This window comes from Podarcis cretensis (assembly GCF_951804945.1).
Source record: "Podarcis cretensis genome assembly, chromosome: 4".
In the NCBI taxonomy this organism is placed as follows: domain Eukaryota; kingdom Metazoa; phylum Chordata; class Lepidosauria; order Squamata; family Lacertidae; genus Podarcis; species Podarcis cretensis.
In genome coordinates, this window is record NC_137173.1 from 5,860,215 (window position 1) to 5,888,134 (window position 27,920).

The 27,920-nt window shown below is 45.0% G+C and overlaps 3 protein-coding genes and 1 pseudogene across 4 annotated transcripts in view; all 4 read right to left on the minus strand.

The window, feature by feature from the left end:
* LOC307214701 (uncharacterized protein) overlaps positions 1-27,920 on the minus strand; it is a 152,583-nt gene that overhangs the window by 97,136 nt on the left and 27,527 nt on the right. The window lies entirely within an intron of this gene.
* Positions 1,123-7,106, minus strand: LOC307214743 (uncharacterized protein). The gene is made up of 5 exons (XM_079973705.1): positions 6,631-7,106; positions 6,353-6,434; positions 5,989-6,071; positions 3,258-3,384; positions 1,123-2,835 (listed from the first exon to the last, which is right to left on the minus strand). Exons 1-5 carry the CDS (start codon positions 7,030-7,032, stop codon positions 1,493-1,495), a joined length of 2,037 nt encoding a protein of 678 aa, XP_079829831.1. The 5' UTR covers positions 7,033-7,106; the 3' UTR covers positions 1,123-1,492.
* Positions 15,306-16,103, minus strand: LOC307214019 (charged multivesicular body protein 6 pseudogene; annotated as a pseudogene). Its single transcript has one exon. The product of its transcript is annotated as a charged multivesicular body protein 6 pseudogene (transcript).
* On the minus strand, positions 24,355-26,767 carry LOC307214799 (uncharacterized protein). Its single transcript, XM_079973813.1, has 2 exons — positions 26,303-26,767; positions 24,355-26,222 (listed from the first exon to the last, which is right to left on the minus strand). The coding sequence occupies exons 1-2, from the start codon at positions 26,316-26,318 to the stop codon at positions 24,460-24,462; spliced, it is 1,779 nt and encodes a 592-aa protein (XP_079829939.1). The 5' UTR covers positions 26,319-26,767; the 3' UTR covers positions 24,355-24,459.

The following is a 27,920-nucleotide window of genomic DNA, read 5'->3' on the forward strand; positions in this document are numbered from 1 at the left end:
CCCGTGGGTTTTGTATATTTCGTCCATTTACTTCAAGATTGGTAACAGTATTTAATTTCTGTCTTTTCTTCAGCTGCCAAGCTAGCAGCTTTCCACACTTATTGGCCGATTCGAAGGTTTTTTGTCTCATTTGTTTAATTTTCCATTCTATATCCTGGTTAACCATTTTCAAATATTGTGCCTGATGTAATTTAATTTCTCGTAGAATGTCCTGTGATTTAGGTTTAGTCCTTAATCTCTTCTCGCCTTCTCTAATTTTCTCTAAAATCTTTTCTTTCTTCTCCTCTTGAAGTTTCCTCTTTATAGCATTTTGCTGGATCAAAAACCCCCTCATTACAGCTTTACTTGCATCCCAGATTACTCTTTTCTCCACGGTAGTCTTCAAATTTATCTCAAAGTAGTCTTTTAATGTTTTTTGGGCCTTTTTCACAATTTCAGAGTCTCTAAACAGGGTGTCATTCATTCTCCATCTAAAGGAACCAGTGGGTGTTAGTTTCATATCCATCTTCACTGGGTTATGGTCGGAGCAGATTTTGGGGCAGATTTCCACCTTTCGAATCTTGGGTGCCATCCCTCTTGTAATCCAAATTTGGTCTATTCTAGTCCAGGTCAAATTGGCTTCAGAGAAGAAGGTCCCCTCTCTACCTAGGGGATTTTTAGTTCTCCAAATATCAATCAAGTCCATATTGTCTGTCAATTCAAAAAAGGTCTTTGGTAGTCTTCCATCTTTTGTGACTACTTGTCTTTCAGATTTATCCATATATGTCGAGACAACGCCGTTCATATCTCCCATCAAAATGATATTTCGATCTATAAAGTCCATTTTGGCCATTTTGGACTCCATATTGAGTCTTTTGAAAGCTTTCGCTTCCATTGGTGACAACCACCTTGGGGTTTTATTTTCCAATAGATCTTTGTATCTTATCCAAACATTAAACAGTGCTTTCCTGACAATATGGTTTTTAAATGCTTTATGTACTTTAACCTTGTTGTACCACAAATATGCATGCCACCCAAATGCGTTAGTAAATCCTTCTAGATCCAAAGTGTCTGTGTTTTCAAGAAGCAGCCAATCTTTCAACCAGCAGAATGCTGCTGATTCATAATAAAGTTTAAGGTCTGGCAGGGCAAGTCCCCCCCTTTCCTTTACATCAGTTAATATTTTAAATTTTATTCTGGGCTTCCTGCCCTGCCAGACAAATCTAGAGATATCTTTCTCCCACTTCTTGAAACAATCCATTTTGTCCACAATTTGCAATGTTTGAAACAAAAACAACATTCTAGGCAATACATTCATTTTTATAACTGTGATTCGACCCAACAAGGAAAGCTTCAAATTTGACCAAGAGTTGGCGCATGTTCCCTACACCCACAGGTCTCAGGATTATTACAACATAAAAAAACCACACAATAAAAAACACCACATATTAGAAGGGCATTAGATGTGAATTAGCCAAAAGCCTGGTTAAAAAGGTGCAGATTTGCCTGGCTCCTAAAGCTGTATAATGGTTTTTCTGACCATTGTATGGATTCTTTGATGAGAAGTAAGATTGGCACTCTGACTGAAGCTCTTTCCACATTCCACACACTGATAGGGTTTCTCCCCTGTATGAATTCTTTGATGGGAAGTGAGATTTTGGTTCTGACTGAAGCTCTTTCCACATTCCACGCACTGATAGGGTTTTTCCCCTGTATGAATTCTGTGATGGGAAGTGAGAGAGGAGCTACATGTGAAGCTCTTTCCACATTCCATGCACTTATAGGGTTTCTCCCCTGTATGAATTCTTTGATGGAAAGTAAGGGAGTAGCTCTTCCTGAAGTTCTTTCCACATTCCACGCACTGATAGGGTTTCTCCCCTGTATGAATTGTTTGATGGAAAGTGAGACTGTGGTTGTGAATGAAGCTCTTTCCACATTCCACACACTGATAGGGTTTCTCCCCTGTATGAATTCTTTGATGGGAAGTGAGAGAGGAGCTCTTCCTGAAGCTCTTTCCACATTCCACACACTGATAGGGGTTCTCCCCTGTATGAATTGTTCGATGGAAAGTGAGACTGTGGTTGTGAATGAAGCTCTTTCCACATTCCACACACTGATAGGGTTTCTCCCCTGTATGAATTCTTTGATGGGAAGTGAGAGATGAGCTTTCAGTGAAGCTCTTTCCACATTCCACACACTGATAGGGTTTCTCCCCTGTATGAATTCTCTGATGCTTAGTGAGATTGAAACTCTTCCTGAAGTTCTTTCCACATTCCACACACTGATATGGTTTCTCCCCTGTATGAATTCTTTGATGGAAAGTGAGAGAGGAGCTCTGACTGAAGCTCTTTCCACATTCCACACACTGATAGGGCTTCTCCCCTGTATGAATTCTTTGATGGGAAATGAGAGAGGAACTATGTGTGAAGTTCTTTCCACATTCCACACACTGATAGGGTTTTCCCCCTGTATGAATTCTTTGATGGCAAGTAAGATGGGAGCTATTCCGGAAGCTCTTTCCACATTCCACGCACTGATAGGGTTTCTCCCCTGTATGAATTCTGTGATGGGAAGTGAGAGAGGAACTATGCGTGAAGCTCTTTCCACATTCCACGCACTGATAGGGTTTCTCCCCTCTATGAATTCTTTGATGGGAAGTGAGACCGGAGCTCTTCCTGAAGCTTTTTCCACATTCCATGCACTGATAGAGTTTCTTTCCAATGAGATTTTGTTGATGGGAAGTGGAATGGGAGCTCTGGCTGCAGCTTTCTCCACACTCCAAATTTTTATGTGGCTTCTCCTCCCTGGGGATTTTATCGTGGTCACCTTTGCTCTCAATTTCCAATTCATCAGAATCTGCAATGGAGACAAAAAGGGATTAGAGCCTCAGGAACAAATGGAGAAGAAATGAAACGAGTTGGGTGTGTGTTCCTTACCTGTGTTGTTTGTCATTTTACCAACATATTTATTATTAGATTCTGAAGAGTTGTTGAATGTTGTTTTCTCTGATATATAGTAGTGGTCAAAATTGTGGAAGGTTGAAGCTGACACTGAAGATGGCCTGGGAAGTTCACACCAGCCCAATCGTGGTAGAAAAAGCAATATTTTGATGAAGATTGTTCAAAGAAAAAACTGTAAGTTTCTGTTTATTGTGGGGGTGTTAGGTTCCCAGGTGTTATAGGGGGCAATGTTGAACTCTGTGAAAATATATGAGGTTGGCCCACAGACGTATTTTTTGAATTTCCAGGCAGATATGACGATCCCACAGGGAGCCTTACCAAGAGAGGCCAATATCCCACGATTCTCCTCCATGACGTCCTTATGCAGAGCTCTCTGGTCAGGATCCAGCAACGCCCACTCCTCGTCCGTGAAACGAACAGTGACATCTTCAAAGCACACTGGACCCTAAAAGAAAAAGGGAAATGTCCTCCTCTGAGACAGCAGAAATATGATCTGCTACACAATGCTCTGTTGTTTCCTTCCTGTTAATAATAATAATAATAATAATAATAATAATAATAATATATTATTTATACCCCGCCCATCTGGGCGGCTTCCAAAAAACACTAAAAGACAATAATCTCTTAAACATTAAAAGTGTCCCTAAACAGGGCTGCCTTTAGATGTCTTCTAAAAGTTTGGTAGTTATTTTTCTCTTTGACATCTGGTGGGAGGGCGTTCCACAGGGCAGGTGCCACTACCGAGAAGGCCCTCTGCCTGGTTCCCTGTAACTTGGCTTCTCGCAGCGAGGGAACTGCCAGAAGGCCCTCAGCACTAGATCTCAGTGTCTGGGAAGAACGATGGAGGTGGAGACGCTCCTTCACGTATACTGGACCGAGGCCGTTTAGGGCTTTCAAGGTCAGCAGAAACACTTTGAATTGTGCTCAGAAACGTTCTGGGAGCCAGTGTAGGTCTTTGAAGACCGGTGTTATATGGTCTCGGCGGCTGCTCCCAGTCACCAGTCTAGCTGCCACATTTTTGATTAGTTGTAGTTTCCGGGTCACCTTCAAAGGTAGCCCCACATAGAGCGCATTGCAGTAGTCCAAGCGAGAGATAACCAGAGCACGCACCACTCTGGAGAGACAGTCTGCGGGCAGGGAGGGTCTCAGCCTGCATACCAGATGGAGCTGATAAACAGCTGCCATGGACACACAATTGACCTGTGCCTCCATGGACAGCTGCGAGTCCAGAATGACTCCCAGGCTGCGCACCTGGTCCTTCAGGGGTACAGTTACCCCATTCAGGACCATGGAGTCCCCCACACCATGCCTCCTGTCTCCCCAAAATAGTACTTCTGTCTTGTCAGGATTCAACCTCAATCTGTTAGCCGCCATCCATCCTCCAACCGCCTCTAGACACACAGAAATTTCACCGCCTTCGCTGGTTCCGATTTGAAAGAGAGGTACAGCTGGGTATCATCTTTATACTGATGAACACCCAGCCCAAACCCCCTGATGATCTCTCCCAGCGGCTGCATGTAGATGTTGAAAAGCATGGGGGAGAGGACGGAACCCTGAGGCACCCCACAAGTGAGAGCCCAGGGGTCCGAACACTCATCCCCCACCACCACTTTTTGGACACGGCCCAGGAGGAAGGAGCAGAACTACTGTATGACAGTGCCCCCAGCTCCCAGCCCCTCACCACGGTCCAGAAGGATGTTATGGTCGATGGTGTCAAAGGCCGCTGAGAGATCCAGCAGAACTAGGAAACAGCTCTCACCTTTGTCCCTGGTCCACCGGAGATCATCGACCAGTGCGACCAAGGCAGTTTCAGTCCCATGGTGAGGCCTGAATCCCGACTGGAAGGGATGCAAATGGTGCACTTCTTCCAGGCGTGCCTGGAGTTGTTCAGCAACCACTCGCTCAATCACCTTGCCCAAGAATGGAAGATTTGAGACTGGGCGATAGTTAGCCATATTGACAGCATCTAAAGATGGTTCTTTAACAAGTGGTTTGATAACTGCCTTTTTCAGCAGTTCTGGGGAGGCTCCCTCACAGAGAGAAGCATTCACGACCCCACGAAGCCCATCTCCCAGCCCTTCCAGGCTAGCTTTTATAAGCCAAGATGGGCAAGAATCAAGGAAACAGGTGGTTGGTTTCACTCGTCCAAGCAGCCGGTCCACATCCTCGGAGGTAACAGATTGGAACTGATCCCACACAACTTGACTTTGACAGGACACTAGCACTCTCCCGCCCCGGCCCTGCTCCCACGGTGGAGTCTACCTCTTCCTGAATCTGAGTGACTTTATCTGCAAAAAACTTTGCAAAATCATTGCAGGAGATCATGTGGCCCATACTGGGCCCCGATGTAGCACGTGGTTCCACTAAATTGCGAACCCCCTGAAAAAGTCTCCTGCTGCTGTTTTCTGCAGATGCAATAGAGGCGGCGAAGAAAGTCTTCTTTGCCATCACTACCGCCACTTGGTAGGCTCGACATTGAGCTCTAACCCGTGTCCGGTCAGCTTCAGAATGAGTTATCCGTCACCGGCGCTCTAGCCATCTCAGCGATTGTTTCATTGCCCTCAGTTATCAATCTAAAAATAAAATAAGCCTCTTTTGGATGGCCATCTGTCTTGGATGATCTAGCAGATTCCTGCATTGCAGGGGGTCTCCTGGCTCTGAGAGACAAGCAGAGAGGGTGGCTTCTGGCAGAAGGAAGAGGGAGCCACCAGTGGCTCCTCCTTCTCCTGGCTCACCTCAGCCTCTCGACTTTCCTCTCCAACTTGCCTCCTTCCTCTTCTGTCTCTGATTCTGCACTGCATTCTTCTACAGACTCTCCCAGCTCACTAAGCCCTGTTTCCCCTTCAGCTTCTGACACCTCCTCTTCCCAGGCTTCTCCCTCTTCCCCCTCTGAACACCCATCCTTCTTCTACCTCCACTTCTTGGGCTCTCAGCCATCTTCCCTTTCTGGTTCCCCAGCTGCTTCCTCCCACCATTCCTCTGTGCCCAACCAGTAAATGACATTGCTCCATCCCTCGGCCTCTGTCCCCACAAGGCAGCTTCCCCTGACCTGATCTGGTTCCACAGCCGCTGCTTCCCTTCTGCCCCCATGAAAAGACAGATCAGGAGGTCTTGCTGGCATCCTTCTGTCACCTGCAAAAAAAAAAAGGTAAACAGGATGCCAGGAGTGCCTGCTTCTCTCACAGGTGAAACAGGGCATCTCTAACTGCAGATGGGCCTTTGAGAAAGCCTTTCCTGCTGAGAGCATTTGGAGGTTTGTGCCCATTTCATGTTTGTTTGTGCAGAAATACATCTCTCCTCCTCTGGACCCTTCTTCCCAACTGTCTCCCCCAAAACAAGATGAAAAGAACCCTCAGATGAGTTGGAAAACTACAGAACGAGACCAAATGGAGAAAAGCCTCCTTCCTCCTTACCCAGTGACCTCTCTCTGGTGTCCAACGGAGGCCTCTCTGCCTCACAGGAATCCAGGTCCATTTCTGCAAAGAGATCCTTTCCCTGAAAAAGAAACAAGGATTCAAAACAGAGAATGGGGAGAAATACTAGAAAGAGAATGACAAAGACTTGAAGGGTGTGAGATCTCATTCCATGGATGCTTTCCAAGAAAAAAGATGGGCCATTAGCAGACCATTATGGGATGTTTTCTGTCCTGTTTGGAGCCCCTTGGGAGTATCCAGAGGAAAGTCTCTCTCACCTGCTTTCTCTCCTCTGCCTGACTCAGGAGGAAACCTTCAGCCAGGGCCACCGCCTGGGAACTGGTCTCCGCTCCGCATTCCCTCACCCAGCTCTCCATCTCTGGGGGAAGGACAGCCAGGAACTGCTCCAAGATCACCAGGTCCAGCATCTCAGCTTTCGTGTGCCTTTCTGGCTTCAGCCAGTGGTGGCAAAAGTGGTAGAGTCGGCTGCCAACCTCTCGGAGTCCTTTGGCCTCTTGGCAGCAGAACTGCCTCAACTGCTGGCTCTGCACCTCTGAGCGGAGGGTGTCCTCCTCACCCAGAATCTTCTGCACAGAGTTTTCCCAGAACCCCCCACTGCTCCCAGTTTGGTTGCCATGGTCTCTTCCTGCTTTGGGGCCAGCTGTGTCTCGCACATCCATCTGTGCTCTCAGGAAGCCTCTGAGAGATCGGAAGGAACCCTTTGGTCTTCTGCCAAGTTCTGCCCGTCTTAATGAGGGGCTCTACGAAATCCTACAAAGCAAATACATTGTTCTGTTACAGAATTTGTAGGACGAGGGGGAAATGGTTCCCTGAGCAAGCATGGATGAGTCTTGCTGGGAACCAGGGCTGGACCGTGAGCTATCTTTTTGAAAAGAAAGAGGAGGAGGAAGAGGAGAAGAAATATGTCTCTAGCCTTCTAGCAATGCAAAATGTGGAGGCAACTGAAGGGATTTCTGTCAGATTAATCAACCTGGTTTCTCCATCCTTCTAGTCACTGCATGAAGTCAGAACCGAATGACAAGGGAGTCATTTGTATCTTGTGAAAAATGGATGCTTTTCTCTACTTGGGGTCCTGACCTGGGGGTCCTCTGGAGTTGCTCCCCAGCCCCACCCTCACCCCACCTCCACTCCCTGCTTCTGTCTCCTTTTCTGCAATCTCTGCCACTGTCCAGACAGATTTGTGGGGTGAGATCTCTTTTTCTCTCTTCTGAGGGCCAGGAATGTATCTGGCCAACCCCCAGAGGGCCAAGTGGGCGGGGCCAAAGACATCTCCCTTGATTTTGTTGTTGTTCTATTAGATAGCTTAACACAAACTGGTTTGCAATGCAGCAGCCAGACTATGGCCTGGGATCCCTCTCTTTATTCCTGGCCTCTCTTTCCTACTTTTCCTTCCTTCCTGCCCGTTGTTTTTTTTTTTGGGGGGGGGGCTAGTCCACCTCCTCCTCCAGCTTTGGAAAACCATTTGCACATGTTTCCTCCGTTGTGCAATGAGGCTGAGCGATGTCACACAGAGTTAAAGAGCCAGGGACTTCTTTGTTTTAAAAAGGGAGATTTTGTGGGAGTCAGGGATCCTCTGATCTGCAGGAAGGAGAGCGTGGCAGACCTGGCCCCTCCCTGGCAGGACCCTCTCCTCCTCCCTGACTTGGGGTCCCCCCCCCCGCATGAGCACATCTGGCCCCCCAGGCATCCTCTCCTGCTGCAGCCCTGGGAACCCCCCCCCCGTCTCCCCACTGCACCCTCTGGGGGGAGAGAGAGGAGACTCGCCCATAGCTGGCAACCTTCCCTTTCTTTGCGGGAAATTCCCTTATTGCAGCGCCGTTTCCGCTGCTTCCTGCTGCTATCCCGGATTGGTAGATAGGTGAGGCTGCTGATCCCTTATTTTCAAGGCTGCTGATCCCTTATTTTCAAGCTATGGACTCACCAGATCCCAGGAGGGGGCTGCGATTCGGCCCTTGCAGGAGAGACCCCAAAGTAACACCCCCCCCCTTCCTTGCAGGAAAGGACTGGGGAGGGAGGGGCCTTGGCTCTGGAGGACCTGGCCCCCTCTTGCTTCCTGGCCTCTCTAGGAAGGCAGCTCGCTTCCCTTTAACCCTTGCCAAGCCGAGTCCTCCCTCGCTCAGCCCTCTCTCGCTTGGCAGAACCTCAGATTCTTATTATTTCTTATGGATTTAGGGGGCAACTGCCCCCCTGGCTAGGCCCATGCCCAGATATCCTTTTGGGGGTGAGGCTCTTGGCTGGACTCTGAGCATCTCCCTCCCTTGGCCAGAAACCAGAGGAAGAGCTTGCAGGGGAAAGGGCTTTGCAGGAGGCAAGGAAGCTCCTCCTGGAATTCCGGAGTGGAGAGATAGGAAGGGATCCCAGGGTCATCTAGTCCAACCCCCAGCTATGCTGGAATCTCTGCTGAAGCATCCATGGCAGATGGCCGTCCAATCTCTGCTGAGAAACCTCCAAGGAAGGAGAGTCCACCACCTCCCAAGGGAGACCCTTCCCCTGCCAAAATGAGTAATAATGAGTAATAAATTAAATGAGTAAATGAGTAAAAATTTCTTATGCGTGCTTTTCATACTAATATACAAAAGTATGCCATTTCCCTTTCCAGAAATGCGCAATTGCTAATTCAATGGACTGAAAATGGATGGTTGTTGTTATTATGTTTAGGGAAGCTTTTAATATTTGATGGACAATTGTATTTTAATATTTTGTTGGAAGCCGCCCAGAGTGGCTGGGGAACCCAGCCAGATGGGTGGGGTATACATTATTATTATTATTATTATTATTATTATTATTATTCATCATCAGGTGAGTGTTCTCCTTTCAAAAGAGGCAGGTGGAATCTCCACGGTTGCTAATAGTATAACGTTGTAAGTGCCGGGAAATATGGGGAGCCCTAGATTATCTGCTTGGCATGCAGAATGTCCCAGGGTCAGCCCCTGACATCTCCTGCCAGGGCTGGACAAAATCCCTGCCTGAAACTCTGGGGAGCTGCTGCCAGTCAGTGTAGACCAGGGGTCCTCAAACTATGTTCCGCGGGCCGAATCCAGCCCTCCAGGGTCGTGAATCTGGCCTGCACGACCATTTCAGAACCCACCAAGTGTTCGAGGCTGAAAGCATCTCGCCACCCGCTCAGTCAGTCCCTGCGCCGTGCTGAGGTATAACACCTGTCTTGAAAGATCTACATTGGCTCCCACTACGTTTCCGAGCACAATTCAAAGTGCTGGTGTTGACCTTTAAAGCCCTAAACGGCCTCGGCCCAGCATACCCAAAAGAGCGTCTCCACCCCCATTGTTCTGCCCGGACACTGAGGTCCAGCTCCAAGGGCCTTTAGGCGGTTCCCTCATTGCGAGAAGCAAAGCTACAGGGAACCAGGCAGAGGGCCTTCTCGGTAGTGGCCCCCGCCCTGTGGAACGCCCTCCCATCAGATGTCAAAGCGATAAACAACTACCTGACATTCAGAAGACATCTTAAGGCAGCCCTGTTAAGGGAAGTTTTTAATGTGTGACATTTTTGTGTATTTTTGGTTGCTGTGGAAGCCGCTTAGAGTGGCTGGGGAAACCCAGCCAGATGGGCGGGGTACAAATAAATTATTATTATTATTATTATTATTATTATTATTATTATTATTATTATTATTATTATTTGCTTTTGTTGTTGTTGTTGTTTAGTCGTTTAGTCGTGTCCGACTCTTCGTGACCCCATGGACCAGAGCACGCCAGGCACTCCTGTCTTCCACTGCCTCCCGTAGTTTGGTCACTCATGTTTGTAGCTTCGAGAACACTGTCCAACCATCTCGTCCTCTGTCGTCCCCTTCTTCTTGTGCCCTCCATCTTTCCCAACATTAGGGTCTTTTCCAGGGAGTCTTCTCTTCTCATGAGGTGGGCAAAGTACTGGAGCCTCAGCTTCACGATCTGTCCTTCCAGTGAAGGACTCAGGGCTGATTTCCTTCAGAATGGAGAGGTTTGATCTTCTTGCAGTCCATGGGACTCTCAAGAGTCTCCTCCAGCACCATAATTCAAAAGCATCAATTCTTTGGCGATCAGCCTTCTTTATGGTCCAGCTCTCACTTCATACACCACCACTGGGTAAACCATGGCTTTAACTATACAGACCTTTGTTGGCAAGGTGATGTCTCTGCTTTCTAGGACACTGTCTAGGTTTGCCATCGCCTTTCTCCCAAGGAGCAGGTGTCTTTTTATTTCGTGACTGCTGTCACAAAATTTATTATTATTGTTGTTGTTGTTTAGTCGTTTAGTCGTGTCCGACTCTTCGTGACCCCATGGACCAGAGAACGCCAGGCACTCCTGTCCTCCACTGCCCCCCGCAGCTTGGTCAGACTCATGCTGGTAACCTCGAAAACACTATCCAACCATCTCATCCTCTGTCGCCCCCTTCTCCTTGTGCCCTCCATCTTTCCCAACATCAGGGTCTTCTCCAGGGAGTCTTCTCTTCTCATGAGGTGGCCAAAGTACTGGAGCCTCAGTTTCACAATCTGTCCTTCCAGTGAGCACTCAGGGCTGATTTCCTTCAGAATGAAGAGGTTTGATCTTCTTGCAGTCCATTATTATTAGGTAAACGCCACCAGTGTGGTGGCGGTTATACCAATGAAAGGCCAGGGGTTTTGCCCGGGGACGGGGAAGGGTTGTCTTTTGGCTTGAAGCGTGAAGTTGAGTTCGGAGTTAACCACGCAGCAAACCAATTATTTTAGGAAGGCAAGTCCAATACCAACTGCCCAAACTTTGGCACGCAAAAAGCCCTAGAAGCCAACCGTAATTGCTAAATTGGAATTCACGGCACCTAGCACTTTAACTCAATTGATTTAAATTAACTTACTCTGAGTCACACCAATTAAATTCACAATTTGACTGTAGGAAACCTTAGCCATTAAATTAACTCCCTTTGCATAAGAACCAATTAAAGTAAGGAACTGACCGCAGAAAAACCTAACCCTCAGCAACTAAAAATCAATTAAATCCCTCCTGATCACGACTAAATTCCTAGCACTTTTGTAACTCCCCAGAGAAAGAGCCCTTATAACAACCCCCCGAGCAGCTGCGTGGCAAGCAAGACCCCCCCCCTGGGACAGCAGTTGAACCAAAAAATTGCGCTTGCCAGAACCTAATTAAATCAAATGCCGTATGCTGAAACTCCGCCCTTGTCCTTATGTTCTTATAATTAAAGTGCAATGAGAAGTTGAAGCCGATAAGCTAGGGGTGGAGTCTATTAGCCTCTCCCAAGATGGCGCCGATAATCCCCGTAGCCGAGGAACCATGTGGTTTACTCAGAATGGCGACGCTGCGTCGTGCCACCCTGGCAAGCGAAAAATTAATATAACAGCTTGAATCGGTCAGCGGTAGCCCTAACGCGCCGCTGCCCCCTTTTCCCTCTGTTTGGCTTCTCGTGAGGGAATTTAGCCCCAAAGCCCGAAGAACGCTGCGCAAGACAAACCTGAGGCAGGGAATTGCCACACTTAAAATGGCCGCCTTGATCAACCCCCTAACACACAGCTGGGGCACCCACGTGGGCCGACAGCGAGCGATGCTGTGCCGTGTAACCTAGGCCTGCTTAATAAAAATTAAACCAGATTACAAGAAAGGGGGACAGTCCCGCAGCCCGTTAAACAATTAACCCAATTGGGCCGCCCAAAACAAATCCAGCCCCCGAGCAGTGCTCCCAATACGGTACCACCTCAGACGGAGGGTGCTTAGCCGCCCAGGAAGCGGCAGGCAGGCGCCCGGGGAAGGGAAGGTGATGCCGAGATAAAGCACCTCGAGCGCCGTTTCCACGCCGATGTCGTTGCACGCTCTGAATACGCTTCCGCCAGCGGCAACAGGAAAGAAGCAGCGAAAACAACCCTAAAACTGCAAACTCCCCTCTGTCCCACTCAGAGGAAGACTCTTTGGAGCCTCTCTCAAATAGCAAACATTTGCACACTTCATTCTCATTTTTGTCCTGTTTAAGATTGATAAGGCCCAACATGGCTTCCTTAGATTTAAAATTTAAAAACTATGTGCACTTAAGAGCATAGTCTGTGGATGCTGAAGCCAATGTAAACACAAATCCTTTAAATCTAAATCTTGGATTACATCTCTTATTCATTTCAGAGAGCCAGTGTGGTGTAGTGGTTAAGAGCAGTAGTCTCGTAATCTGGGGAACCGGGTTCGCGTCTCCGCTCCTCCACATGCAGCTGCTGGGTGACCTTGGGCCAGTCACGCTTCTTTGAAGTCTCTCAGCCCCACTCGCCTCACAGAGTGTTTGTTGTGGGGGAGGAAGGGAAAGGAGATTGTGAGCCGCTTTGAGACTCCTGAAGGGGAGTAAAAGGCGGGATATCAAATCCAAACTCCTCTTCTTCTTCTTCATTTATAGAGAAGCTAAGATCTCTAATGCGTGGGCTCTCAGGCTGGGTTATTATTATATCTACTGCCTTCTGAGCCCCATTAAGTTTACGGTTCCATGTTCTAGCTTTAGGTTATAGTTTAACAACACAAATTTGATGTGCTCAGCTCTCCCTAAGGGTTCACACCTTAATTTTGTTGAAGGATCCCTGAGGTGGCCGCTGTGTCCTGGCTTCCAGGTGGTGGGCCTAAGCCACCCATTAAAAGTTACAACGGTCTCACAATTTGGACTTGGAAAGACCATTTCGCCCCTCTAATTTATTTTATTTTATATATTTTTCCCAATTGGAGATGACAAACTGGAGGGGCGTATTAGAATCCTCTCTGGGGCAAAAAGGCTTCATGGAAGCTTTGTTGTCAGGCGGAGTCCAGCTAGGGTGTTTAGAAGAGTGAGCTCCCATTTCCCTCTAATACCAAGCGGGGGTTGCTCGATAACAAGTTACACAAGGAGATACATAAACAGAGATACAAGAGATGGACAAAGGGGGGGGGGAGAGAGAGAGAAAAGAATATCCTATCAGTATTATTCAGTCTAACACTCAAGTGCCCCTCTCGGCCCTTTCTGGGCAAAACTCCAACGGATCGGACCGGAGAAGGCTAGCAGAAATCCAAAGGGAATCCCTGCCTATAACTTAAACCACAGACAACTAGCCTGGAAAGCATGGGTCTCTTAACCCGGAAAAACCATGGATCCGGAATTCACTCAGCGCTGCTCACAAAACTAATCCTAGTGCGGGACCCCGTCTTCTTCCTGAACCTCCCGCTCTACCGTCCACAACAGCCTCCTGCCTGATCTTAGGACTATGTCCGGAACTCCCTACTGGACGCTTGCACAGTGCAGTGCCAGACTGGGGTCCGAGAAGACAAAGGTTTGAAAGGAAGCAAATGACACACACACACAGAGAGAGATTGATTTTCCAGGACCCTTCCGGCCACGCTCCGCAAGAAGGCGTCAAGGAGAGAAAAAAGAGATTTTCCACGATCCCTTTGGCTACACTCCGAAGAAGAGAAGGACTTCCAGGACGCTTCCGGCCACACTCCGAGAGAAGACGTCAAGGAGAGAAAAAAGAAAAGTTCAGCTGCCGTGAAGACATTATTCTTCCACCCCCCTCCCACCGTACTAACTTCAAACCATACTCACATCCTTGAATGTCCCTCGGGGATCCCAGGATCCTTTTATTTGGCCGGCTTGACCTTGCCTTTGCTCCCCTGGTTGAGCTTTCTGGTGATGATTGATTACCGCCTGCAAAGAGGAGGCAAGGAGAGGAAAAAGGATCCCTGGGCTAAGGTTGCCCAGTGGCGCCCGATCCCCTCTATCTCCCCCCTCACTTTCCCAGGAGGACCAAGAGTCCCTGAGCATGGTCGCCAAATTGTTAACGGAAAAATCCGAGGGCTCCCTTGGACAAAAACAAAGACACCAACCAGGATAACTTGGAGCAAAACAGCAGCCTGTAGGCTTGGCCTTTATTGAGCTGTTGCAACAGGGTGCTCCCCTCACTTGCAGGAGAGAGGAAGGACCCAGAAAAATGGTGTGCAAGGCCTTATAAAGACTTTTGAAGTTGCCACCCTGTAGATCAAGCCCACCCCCAGAAACATACATACATCACAGAAGGGGTGTAACCCAAGACCACCCCTCAGATACATCACACCTACAGCACAGAAAGGAGGGGCTGAGGGAGGGGTTGTGGTGGTAACCTGAGTGTCCTGTCACCTGGCTGGTTCTTCCTTTCCCCCTCCCCATGAGTACTTTCCAGGTGACAGAGGGGAGTTTGCAGTTTCCTGCCCCCAGAGGGAAGAGCTGATTATTGTCCTTTGTTCCAGACTATGCTGAATCCACTCCCATAAGCAAGTTCTTTGTGATCTTGATGGTCTTCTGTCTAGGACCATCAGGGTTGGCATAGACAATGGGTAGATCACTAGTAGGATTTTTATTACTGGGAGAAAATCTCAGTCTCTTGGAAGTTCTGTCATTGTGGCTAGTTCAAGGTACTACACAACTTTAATTGCCACTCATCTTGTTGATGTTAACTCATTTTCCAGTATTTTGCTATTAACATCCTAACCACTATTGCCGTGTAAAGAAACTCTCTTTTATTTTCATTTGGTATGCTTATCATTAGAATGTTAAATAGGAAAGCTTTGGTTTTCTTTAAAATAAATAGCATTTCTTTTATTTTATTTTCCTTTTGGGGACATATCCACCACATGTGGAATAAGGTTCCCTCATTTTGTCTGCATCTCCAACACTTATTGCTGATATTTATTTATTTTGACTGATTTGGATGGGGTCAGGTACCATCTAAAAATCAAATAGCATGTGGTGAATTTTAAGTCTTTTCCCATAATTTCCCTCATTTTTCATCTTCATTGGATATCCACAATCGTGTGTCCATTTCACCATCACCTCCTTCACCTCCTAGTCCTTAAGGTTCCAGTCCAGTAACAATCTGTGTGGTTTTGATAATATCTTTGTATTATTTAATATATATATTTTTTTGAGAGTCACCATTTAATCCAGTTTACGTTACAAAAAAAAGGAGTGTGCACACTACAAAATAATCTTGATATGGGATATTAACCAGTTTACAGCTTCCATTCTGTGCAGGAAACCTGCTCCAGCGTGGCTGCTCAGAGCCAATGGGACACCACGGAAGCCTCTTGCACCCTAGGCATGCTCGGAGTCCAGGATAGCCTGCAGGGATCCCCCAGGAAATGGAGTTAAGATGCAGCCACCAATTCTGGCTTTGGTTTCACTCTGTCCGGCGATGTTTCTGGAATCTTTTCTGGGAGTGGCTCAGATGGAACCTCTGGAAGATCTATCTGTTCCTGAGTGATGGCATCTAATTCTGCTAAAATGGCATCTTCATCTTCTACAGTGAAGCTGCCAGCCAGCATTTCATCTATTTGTCTCTGGTATTCCACAGCTTCCTGGGTTTCATCCATGATCCTTTCCACTTCTTCTATTGACATAACCTGGTGCATCTTATTTAAACACTCATTACCAATTTTGAGGCCCTCAATCACTTTCATCTCAATTTGTGTGAATTCAATATCCTGGACCATGCGTTCCAGGTTGCTAATTTGGTTTTCTGTCTTGTCTAGCAGTTGCTCTTCATACCGTTTTTTCTTCAGCAGAAACTTTGCTTTCTCTTTCTTGCCATCTTTTAATAGTTGCCGAGCAAAAGCCCTCTCCCGCTCCAGCTGCAGCGATATCCTTTTCTGATATTGCTTTAGTTTGTCCCGCTGCTGTTTCAGTTGCAGCACGGCCTTATCTTGCTCGGTGACCCGGCTCTGCCGCTTGTGCCCGAACAGATTCCCCATCGCCCCGGCCCCGCCCGCGCGGCCCTATTTAATTTTTTTTAAAAAAAAATCCGCTGTTGTTCTGTCAAGTCTATTTATTTTTTATCTGGAAAAAATTGTTTAATTGGTAATCTTTCTTTTTTACTTTTGATTTCCTTTTATAGTTTTCCTTTTTTGTAATTTTAGCATATAATAACAGTAGTAATTATATGGAAATGGGATAATAATATTGAAATGAATAAAATGCTTAACTCGCCAAGATTTTTATTGTTTGCAGCTTCCCAAGAAAACTGAAGGAGATTCTCTCCTTTTTGGCTTTTATCTCTTCCCTTTTTAACTGTCTCTTTAAGTCCCAACAGTCCTGCCCCACCCTCCCATTTACAGGATATCCTTTCTACAGATGTCAACGCAGACCCAATGATGGAAAACCCTCTGCCCAATTCCTCGTGACCACAAGACTATTTATTACCTGCAGCAACACCAACAAAAGCCACCAGAGTGGCCACAGCTATCTCTTTCCAAAGTCTATGACAGTGATGCGGGATTGGGGGCTGTGGGGGGGAGGGTGGGGGGGAGAGGGGGGGAGAGACAGGAGACGAAGAAGTAGGTGAGGAGGAAGAAGGAACAGAAAGTAAAACCACCCAAATTTAAATCGGAGAAACTTAAATTGGTAATTTACTGACTTAATTGTAGATAAATACTATAATGAATCTTAAAATTCTAACATGGAATGTAAATGGTTTGAATGACAAAACTAAAAGGAATAAAATTGTAAATGTTTTGAAAAAGAAAAAATTGGACGTAATCTGTATTCAAGAGACACATGTAGCCAAAAAGCACAAACATGTATTGTTAAATAAGAATTTAGGAACGGAATTTATAAGCTCCATGGCAGAGAAAAAAAGGGGAGTTGTAATATATGTTAATGCAAAATGGGAACCTAAATTGATATATAAAGATAAAGAAGGAAGGATATTGGGGGTGCAAATCAACTTTCAGGGGGAAAAGATTAATGTGGTAAATATATATGCCCCAAAATCTAATAGGCCAGAGTTCTTTAAGAAATTAGAACAAGTTTTGATGAATTTAGAAAACAATAGGACGATATTATTGGGAGATTTCAACGCGGTGCCAACACCAGAGATTGATAGACAAACAGAAAGGGGAAAACGAAACCAAGGGAAATTACCAAAATCATTCCAAGACCTGGAAGAGAATATGGATTTAATAGACATATGGAGACACAAGCACCCAACAGAAAAGCAGTTTACTTTTTTCTCAGAGGTACATAAAAGTTGGGCCAGAATAGACCAAATTTGGACCTCAAGGGAGTTAACCTTAAGAGCTACAAAATGTGAAATCCAACCGAGAACTCTCTCTGACCATAATTCAATAACATTGGAATTAAAGGGCACTTCACAAGGGGGTTTCAGATGGAGGTTAAATGAATACTTGTTAGACAATGATGAGGTTGTAGAAAAAGCTAAAGCTACATTAAAAGAGTATTTTGACCTGAACCTCAATACAGGAACAAACTTAGAAGTGGTATGGGATGCCAGTAAGGCAGTCCTAAGAGGTTTCTTCATCCAACAAAATAGCTATAAGAAGAAAATGAGACAGCAAAAGAAGGAAGAAATCCTTAGACAGATAAGGGAGTCTGAAAAAAAATTAATTGAGAATCCAAAAGATGACCAAAGTATACAAATTATAAAAATATTACAAACACAATATTCGATGTTAACGAACCAAGAAATTGAATGGAAAGTCAAGCAAATGAGGCAAAGATATTTCGAATCAGCGAATAAAACTGGAAAACTATTGGCTTGGCAATTGAGGAAAAGGCAAAAGCAAAATGTGATAAATAAAATAAAAGTAGAAGAAGAATTGATAGAAGACCCAAAAAGGATACAAAAAAACTTTCTTAAATTTTACGAGGAATTATACAAAAAAGGAGAAGAAGACCCAACTCAAATAGAAAGGTATCTGGAGAACTGTAAAGGAAAGGCCATAACGGAAGAAGAAAAATCTCAATTAAACAGACCTATAAGTATAGAGGAGATCCAGAACGCGATTAAAAAAATGAAATTAGGGAAAGCACCGGGACCGGATGGTTTATCGGCAAAATACTATAAAGTTTTGGGAGATGAATTGGCAACAACGCTTTGCGAGACCATGAATAATATACTAAGAGGAGGAAAGATACCTGAGTCCTGGAGGGAGGCTTTTATAACGTTAATTCCAAAACCGGACACAGACAAATTGAACATTAAGAACTATAGGCCAATATCGTTATTAAATAACGATTACAAAATATACGCAGATATCATGGCAAACAGACTGAAAAAATGTTTAATAAATTTAATCCATAAGGACCAGGCGGGTTTCCTCCCAAATAGGTTCATGAAAGATAATTCGAGACACATTATAAACATAATTGAATATTTGGAGATTAATAACAATATACCTGCGGCACTGATTTTCATAGATGCCGAAAAGGCGTTCGATAATGTCTCTTGGTTGTTCCTAATAAAATCTCTGGAGGTGGCAGGGATAGAAGGTGAATTCTTGAAAGGAATACAGGCAATATATTCAACCCAATTTGCCAAATTGGTAATAAATAACAATCTTACAAACACATTTAAAATCGAGAAGGGTACAAGACAGGGGTGCCCCCTCTCCCCGCTATCATTTATTATAGTATTAGAAGTACTGGCGAACAGAATAAGATCGAAACGAGAGATACAAGGAATTAAAATAGGATTGAAGGAATTTAAACTAAGAGCTTATGCGGACGACCTAATGTTATCTTTGGAAGAACCGCAAGGTAGTTTGGGCAAGGCGCTGGAGATTTTAGAAGAATATGGTAAACTATCCGGTTTTAAACTGAACAAACTAAAAACCAAAATGTTGACAAAAAACCTGGGTGCTGAGGAAAGAGAAGAACTGGAGAGAAAACATGGGATAAAGGTGGTTAAAAAAATAAAATACTTAGGAATATGGCTTACACCAAAAAATATAAACTTAATTGAAGATAATTACACGACAACATGGAAAGAAATTAAAAAAGATTTGGATGTCTGGAACAGAGTTAACCTCTCGTGGATGGGCAGGATGGAGACAATAAAAATGAATGTTCTTCCAAGAATGCTGTTCTTGTTTCAAAATATTCCGGTAATTAGGGGGTCAAAATTATTTAAAGATTGGCAGAAAATTCTTTCACGATTCATTTGGCAGGGAAGGAGGCCAAGGATAAGATTTAAATTACTTACGGACCGAAAGGAGAGAGGGGGACTTGCAGTCCCTAACTTGAAATTATACTACGAGGCCGCCTGCCTATGTTGGGTTAAAGATTGGATAACCTTGGAAAATACTGATTTATTGGATCTTGAAGGAGCAGACAACAGGTTCGGATGGCATGCCTACCTCTGGGCAAATAAAGAGAAGGCTCATAAAGGGTTCTCAAATCACATCATTAGGGGCCCACTATATGAAGTTTGGGGGAAAAATAAAAAATTGCTAGAATGGAGAACGCCCTGGTGGCTGTCCCCAATAAATATCCTAACTATTAAAAAAATAAATATGGAGGAGCAGAAATTAACATATGAAGATTTATTGATAAGATCAGAAGACAGCTGGAAATTAAAGCCATATGAGGAGCTGAAGGGAAAGTTGACAAGCTGGTTACAGTACCATCAAATTAATGCAATTTGGTTAAAAGATAAAAAAACTGGAATGAATGAAAAGAAATCGAAATTTCAAATTGAAATAATAGAAAATAAATTTAAATTACTATCTAAAATGTACAATTTATTATTGGAATGGGACACAAAAGATGAAGAAATTAAGGAAGTTATGGTAAAATGGGCGATAGATCTGGGGCATAACATAGAATATGAAAAATGGTCAAAATTGTGGAAGGAGGGAATAAAATTCACGGCGAGTGTTGCAATCAGAGAAAATCTAGAGAAGATGATATTTAGATGGTATATTACGCCAGAGAAGCTAAGTAGGATGTACAAAACTGGAAATAAGGCCTGCTGGAAATGCAAAACAAAAGAAGGCAATTTCATACACATGTGGTGGACATGTGAGGAAATAAAAAAAATTTGGGATACGATATATAATGAATTAAAAAAAATATTAAGATATACATTCCCGAAAAAGCCAGAGGCCTTCTTATTAGGTATCATCGGAGAAGAAATTAAGAAAGAAGATAGAGTCCTATTCCAATACTCAACAGCAGCGGCCAGAATGTTAATTGCCCAAAATTGGAAAAATAGAAATATACCAACGATGAGGGAATGGCAAACGAAACTATATAACTTCGTCGAACTAGCTAAAATGACGCAGAGAATTAGAAACCAAAAGAATACAAAGTTAAATAACGACTGGATTAAATTTATGATATATATTGAAGGTAACTATAGTAACCTACCACATATAGCAGGCTTGTTATGAAACTTTCGATGTATAGATAGATCAATTAACCAACATCAGCTGTAAAAATGAAACTCTTAAAATTAAGAACCCGAAATCAGGAGGGAAGGAAGTCAGCAAGTATGTGTTATGTATCAGTTTATTTTTATTTTCATTGCTTTGGTGCTTTTTTTGTCACTTTTTTCTGTTATTTAATTTAATAAGTATTGGATTTAATGTAAATCTTTTCTTTTCTGTATTAGTTGTTGTTTTAAATGGTTTTGTTTTTTCTTTGTGTGTGTGTGATAAATGAAAGTTAATAAAAAAGAATATTAAAAAAAAAGTCTATGACAGGGAGGGGGCTGACAGTCTTTTCTGTGATGTGGGTATGATGTATCTGGGGGGGGGTCCTTGGGCTACACCTCTTCTATGATGTATGTATGATGTTTCTGGGGGTGGTCTTGGACTCCAGGGTGGGCAATTAAAAATGTCTATATAGGGGCTTTCATGCATTGCTCGGCGTCCTCCTCCTCTCTCCTGCGTGTGGGGGAGCACCCTGTTGCTAGTATGTCACATGCCCCTGTTTACTTTCCTAGGCTTGGGAAGTGTAAGAACAGAAGTCAGTCTTATCTCTTCCACTCTGCTGTGCTTTTGCACTGTTCTTTGTCTCCCTGTCTGTTGCTGAAGAAGGGAGAGGGTGCCATTATGATCAGTTTGGTGTCATCTTCAAATGTGATGAGCATCCCCTCAGTTCCTTCATCCATGTCATTTATCAAGACGCTGAACAACAACGGGCCCAGGACAGAACCCTGCAGCACCCCTCTGGTCACTTTTCCCAGGATGAGGAGGAACCATGAAGGAGTCCTCTTTGGGTTCGGTCAGTCAAATCCACCTAACAGTTACCTCATTCAGTCTCATTTTACCACCTTCCTCTCATAAATATCACAGAGGACTCTGTCAAAAGCCTTACTGAAATCGAGATGCACTATTTCCACAACAGTCCACTGATCAATGAAGTTTGTAACTCCATCCAAGAAAAGAAAAACAGAAAAGGAGAGATTTCTCTGGCTTGTCTTGTTTTTGACCCCTGGGCTCTCACTTGTGGGGTGCCTCAGGGTTCTGTCATCTCCCCCATGCTTTTCAACATTTACATGCAGCCGCTGGGAGAGATCATCAGGAGGTTTGGGCTGGGTGTTCATCAGTATGCGGATGATACCCAGCTCTACCTCTCTTTCAAATCAGAACCAGTGAAGGCGGTGAAGGTCCTCTGTGAGTGTCTGGAGGCGGTTGGAGGATGGATGGCGGCTAACAGATTGAGGTTGAATCCTGACAAGACAGAAGTACTGTTTTGGGGGGACAGGAGGCGGGCAGGTGTGGAGGATTCCTTGGTCCTGAATGGGGTAACTGTGTCCCTGAAGGACCAGGTGCGCAGCCTGGGAGTCATTTTGGACTCATAGCTATCCATGGAGGCACAGGTCATATCTGTGTCCAGGGCAGCTGTTTACCAGCTCCATCTGGTACGTAGGCTGAGACCCTATCTGCCTGCAGACTGTCTCGCCAGAGTGGTGCATGCTCTGGTTATCTCCCGCTTGGACTACTGCAATGCACTCTACATGGGGCTACCTTTGAAGGTGACTCGGAAACTACAACTAATCCAGAATGCGGCAGCTAGACTGGTGACTGGGGGTGGCCGCCGAGACCATATAACACCGGTCTTGAAAGACCTACATTGGCTCCCAGTACGTTTCCGGGCACAATTCAAAGTGTTGGTGCTGACCTTTAAAGCCCTAAACGGCCTGGGTCCAGTATACCTGAAGGAGCGTCTCCACCTCCATCATTCTGCCCGGACGCTGAGGTCCAGCACCGAGGACCTTCTGGTGGTTCCCTCATTGCAAGAAGTAAAGCTACAGGGAACCAGGCAGAGGGCCTTCTCGGTAGTGGCGCCCGCCCTGTGGAACGCCCTTCCAGCAGATGTCAAAGCAATAACAACTACCTGACATTCAGAAGACATCTTAAGGCAGCCCTGTTCAGGGAAGTTTTTAACATGTGATTTTACTGTATTATTGGTTTTTATGGAAGCCGCCAAGAGTGGCTGGGGAGGCCCATCCAGATGGGCGGGGTATAAATAATAAATTATTCTTATTCTTATTCTTATTGAGAAAGCCATGCTTTCATCCTGTATGTTTATATTGTAAAAACTTCAGATGAAGGGCAAATAAATTTTTAAAAGCATAAATGAGGATATTGACAAGCTGGAACTTGTGCAAAGGAAGGAGATTTATGTCTTTAATTTGGAAACCACATGACCCAGTGGTGCTGACTTGGATAAAATATTGGTGGGGGGCCAGGTAAGTCCTGCCTTGCACAATCCATCATATGATGCATGTGTGGGAATGTTCAGGGATGCAGGAAAGGATATGTTGTCAGAGTATATCCTTATCCAACTTGTGTTAACAACTTCCACAATATCAGCAGAGTAACATTCCCTTTTATTTTAAATTTGCAGCGTCTGCGTTTGCTCAGGCTCGCTAAAGCCTCTATAATAACTGTTCTGGTATTTTCCCCTTATTCCCTCATAAAATAGAAGAGACGACACAGTCTTTTATAAAAATAAAAAAAGAGTTTACTCACATTCTGTTCAGAATCAGATCCCAGAAGGCAGACTTAGCTTAATGAAGTAACATACACTTGGAGTCTATCCCTTAAGAAGACAGTCCCTTTTTCCTCTCTTGGCTGGAAGCCAAGAGGGCATCTCTGGCTTAGTAGATGTTGTGTCTTCGATGCATGTGGTGAAAGAGAGAGAGAGATGGCTGCCCTGCCCTGTGCTTTTGTCATTACCTGCACAGGTGAGGCAACGCCCACCTCTAGTCACATGCAGAGGAAGTCTGTCTCAGCCCAGAAGGAAACAGGAAGTTTACCTGCTGGCTGGACAAACATCCCTCCCCATGTGTAAACTTGTTCACTCTAGGAATGTTGTACTTGACTGCTCTTGTGTTTCACAGCATGCATGCCATTAGAATGGCAATGCCTATAATGGCAGTAACTTTTTAAAAAAGTAATATTTTGAGCCCGTAGTTCAATTTCCCAGCAGCTCCCCTTGCCCCAGAGACACTTCTAGCATTCCATCTCCTCTACCTGTGGCATTGTTCAGCAGTGGGGAAAGTGACCTCTTCACAACGGATGTACATTTGGTATGGCCCTTTCCAGGTTTTTTTCCTGCCCCTTGTGTTTGTCTTTCATTTGTTCTCCTATGTGTGTTGTCAGTAGAAGCCACAATTCTGTGGGTACTCTAGGTGGTGCAGAAAGCACCTAGAAGCTGACTAGAGGTTGAAGTGCCATCAAACTTCAGTTTTGCGCTCTATTAATTCCAGTTAGCAGTACTGGGGGTGGTTCACATTCTGGGGCAGTGCTTTTGTCCAGCAGAGGGTGTCACAGGGCCAGCCTACTTTCCCTTTAAAGCAAACTTGGGTCTCCAGCTGTTTTTGGACTACAACTCCCATCATCCTAGCTACCAGGACCAGTGGGAAGGGATGATGGGAACTGTAGTCCAGGAGCTGCTAGGGACCCAAGTGTGGGAAAGCGTGCTTCAAAGCAGCTTTTCCATTTTGCCCACAAAGATGGGACCTGTCCACGTTTGTATCTTCTTGTATTTTGTTTTCCTCATGAACTTTCTGTGTTTGTTTTTTTATTTTTTAAGAGGGCAAATTGAAAGAGAAATTGTATGGCACGTTGCAGAAGAATAAAAGGTTGTGTTTGAAAAAAACACAGCAAAAACTGGGGGGTGGCATCCTTAAATATTTTATTGGGGGTGGGGCAAAGACCACTAGGCCTTTAAGAGTTGGCGCCTATTCCCTACACCCACAGGTCTCAGGATGGTTACAAATTTTTTTAAAAAAACGATAAAAAACACCACATATTAAAAGGGCATTAGATGTGAATTAGCCAAAAGCCTGGTTAAAAAGGTGCAGATTTGCCTGGCTCCTAAAGCTGTATAATGGTTTTTCTGACCATTGTATGGATTCTTTGATGAGAAGTAAGATTGGCACTCTGACTGAAGCTCTTTCCACATTCCACACACTGATAGGGTTTCTCTCCTGTATGAATTCTTTGATGGGAAGTGAGATTGGAGCTATCAGTGAAGCTCTTTCCGCATTCCATGCACTGATAGGGTTTTTCCCCTGTATGAATTCTTTGATGGGAAGTGAGATTGGAGCTACATGTGAAGCTCTTTCCACATTCCACACACTGATAGGGTTTCTCCCCTGTATGAATTCTTTGATGAGAAGTAAGGGAGGAGCTCTTCCTGAAGCTCTTTCCACATTCCACGCACTGATAGGGTTTCTCCCCTGTATGAATTCTGTGATGGGAAGTCAGATCGGAGCTACATGTGAAGCTCTTTCCACATTCCCCACACTGATAGGGTTTCTCCCCTGTATGAATTCTTTGATGGGAAGTGAGATTGGAGCTACATGTGAAGCTCTTTCCACATTCCACGCACTGATAGGGTTTCTCCCCTGTATGAATTCTTTGATGGAAAGTGAGAGAGGAGCTACATGTGAAGCTCTTTCCACATTCCACACACTGATAGGGTTTCTCCCCTGTATGAATTCTTTGATGGGAAGTGAGAGAGGAGCTCTGAGTGAAGCTCTTTCCACATTCCTCACACTGATAGGGTTTTTCCCCTGTATGAATTCTTTGATGGGAAGTAAGGGAGGATCTCTTCCTGAAGCTCTTTCCACATTCCACACACTGATAGGGTTTCTCCCCTGTATGAATTCTTTGATGGAAAGTGAGACTGTGGATGTGAATGAAGCTCTTTCCACATTCCACACACTGATAGGGTTTCTCCCCTGTATGAATTATTTGATGGGAAGTAAGATTTTGCTTCTTACAGAAGCTCTTTCCACATTCCACACACTGATAGGGTTTCTCCCCTGTATGAATTATTTGATGGGAAGTGAGATGGGAGCTCTGACTGAAGCTCTTTCCACATTCCATGCACTGATAGGGTTTCTCCCCTGTATGAATTCTGTGATGGGAAGTGAGAGAGGAGCTATCAGTGAAGCTCTTTCCACATTCCATGCACTGATAGGGTTTCTCCCCTGTATGAATTCTTTGATGGGAAGTGAGAGAGGAGCTACATGTGAAGCTCTTTCCACATTCCATGCACTGATAGGGTTTCTCCCCTGTATGAATTCTTTGATGGGAAGTGAGAGAGGAGCTACATGTGAAGCTCTTTCCACATTCCACACACTGATAGGGTTTTTCCCCTGTATGATGTCTCTGATGCTTAGTGAAATTGGAGCTATGAGTGAAGCTCTTTCCACATTCCATGCACTGATAGGGTTTCTCCCCTGTATGAATTCTATGATGGGAAGTGAGAGAGGAGCTATCAGTGAAACTCTTTCCACATTCCATGCACTGATAGGGTTTCTCCCCTGTATGAATTCTTTGATGGGAAGTGAGATTGGAGCTATCAGTGAAGCTCTTTCCACATTCCACGCACTGATAGGGTTTCTCCCCTGTATGAATTCTGTGATGGGAAGTAAGGGAGGAGCTCTTCCTGAAGCTTTTTCCACATTCCATGCACTGATAGAGTTTCTTTCCAATGATATCTTGTTGATGGGAAGTGGAATGGGAGCTCTGGCTGCAGCTTTCTCCACACTCCAAATTTTTATGTGGCTTCTCCTCCCTGGGGATTTTATCGTGGTCACCTTTGCTCTCAATTTCCAATTCATCAGAATCTGCAATGGAGACAAAAAGGGATTAGAGCCTCAGGAACAAATGGAGAAGAAATGAAACAAGTTGGGTGTGTGTTCATTACCTGTGTTGTTTGTCATTTTACCAACATATTTATTATTAGATTCTGAAGAGTTGTTGAATGTTGTTTTCTCTGATATATAGTAGTGGTCAAAATTGTGGAAGGTTGAAGCTGACACTGAAGATTGCCTTGGAAGTTCACACCAGCCCAATCGTGGTAGAAAAAGCAATATTTTGATGAAGATTGTTCAAAGAAAAAACTGTAAGTTTCTGTTTATTGTGGGGGTGTTAGGTTCCCAGGTGTTATAGGGGGCAATGTTGAACTCTGTGAAAATATATGAGGTTGGCCCACAGACGTATTTTTTGAATTTCCAGGCAGATATGACGATCCCACAGGGAGCCTTACCAAGAGAGGCCAATATCCCACGATTCTCCTCCATGACGTCCTTATGCAGAGCTCTCTGGTCAGGATCCAGCAACGCCCACTCCTCGTCCGTGAAACGAACAGTGACATCTTCAAAGCACACTGGACCCTAAAAGAAAAAGGGAAATGTTCTCCTCTGAGACAGCAGAAATATGATCTGCTACACAATGCTCTGTTGTTTCCTTCCTGTTAATAAATAATAATAATAATAATAATAATAATAATAATAATAATAATAATTATATATTATTTATACCCCGCCCATCTGGCTGGGTTTCCCCAGCCATTCTGGGCGGCTTCCAAAAAACACTAAAAGACAATAATCTCTTAAACATTAAAAGTGTCCCTAAACAGGGCTGCCTTTAGATGTCTTCTAAAAGTTTGGTAGTTATTTTTCTCCTTGACATCTGGTGAGAGGGTGTTCCACAGGGCGGGTGCCACTACCGAGAAGGCCCTCTGCCTGGTTCCCTGTAACTTGGCTTCTCGCAGCGAGGGAACCGCCAGAATGCCCTCAGCACTAGATCTCAGTGTCTGGGAAGAACGATGGAGGTGGAGACGCTCCTTCAGGTATACTGGACCGAGGCCGTTTAGGGCTTTCAAGGTCAGCAGAAACACTTTGAATTGTGCTCAGAAACGTTCTGGGAGCCAGTGTAGGTCTTTCAAGACCGGTGTTATATGGTCTCGGCGGCCGCTCCCAGTCACCAGTCTAGCTGCCGCATTTTTGATTAGTTGTAGTTTCCGGGTCACCTTCAAAGGTAGCCCCACATAGAGCGCATTGCAGTAGTCCAAGCGAGAGATAACCAGAGCACGCACCACTCTGGAGAGACAGTCTGCGGGCAGGGAGGGTCTCAGCCTGCATACCAGATGGAGCTGATAAACAGCTGCCATGGACACACAATTGACCTGTGCCTCCATGGACAGCTGCGAGTCCAGAATGACTCCCAGGCTGTGCACCTGGTCCTTCAGGGGCACAGTTACCCCATTCAGGACCATGGAGTCCCCCACACCACGCCTCCTGTCTCCCCAAAATAGTACTTCTGTCTTGTCAGGATTCAACCTCAATCTGTTAGCCGCCATCCATCCTCCAACCGCCTCTAGACACACAGAAATTTCACCGCCTTCGCTGGTTCCGATTTGAAAGAGAGGTACAGCTGGGTATCATCTTTATACTGATGAACACCCAGCCCAAACCCCCTGATGATCTCTCCCAGTGGCTGCATGTAGATGTTGAAAAGCATGGGGGAGAGGACAGAACCCT

Coding starts and splice junctions, on each gene's coding strand:
- LOC307214743 (XM_079973705.1), bottom strand. CDS start 7,032: ATGGATGTGCGAGACACAGCTGGCCCCAAAGCAGGAAGAGACCATGGC. Junction 6,435..6,630: donor AGGCAGAGGAGAGAAAGCAG/GTGAGAGAGACT, acceptor TTTCTTTTTCAG/GGAAAGGATCTCTTTGCAGA. Junction 6,072..6,352: donor CACCAGAGAGAGGTCACTGG/GTAAGGAGGAAG, acceptor TTTTTTTTGCAG/GTGACAGAAGGATGCCAGCA.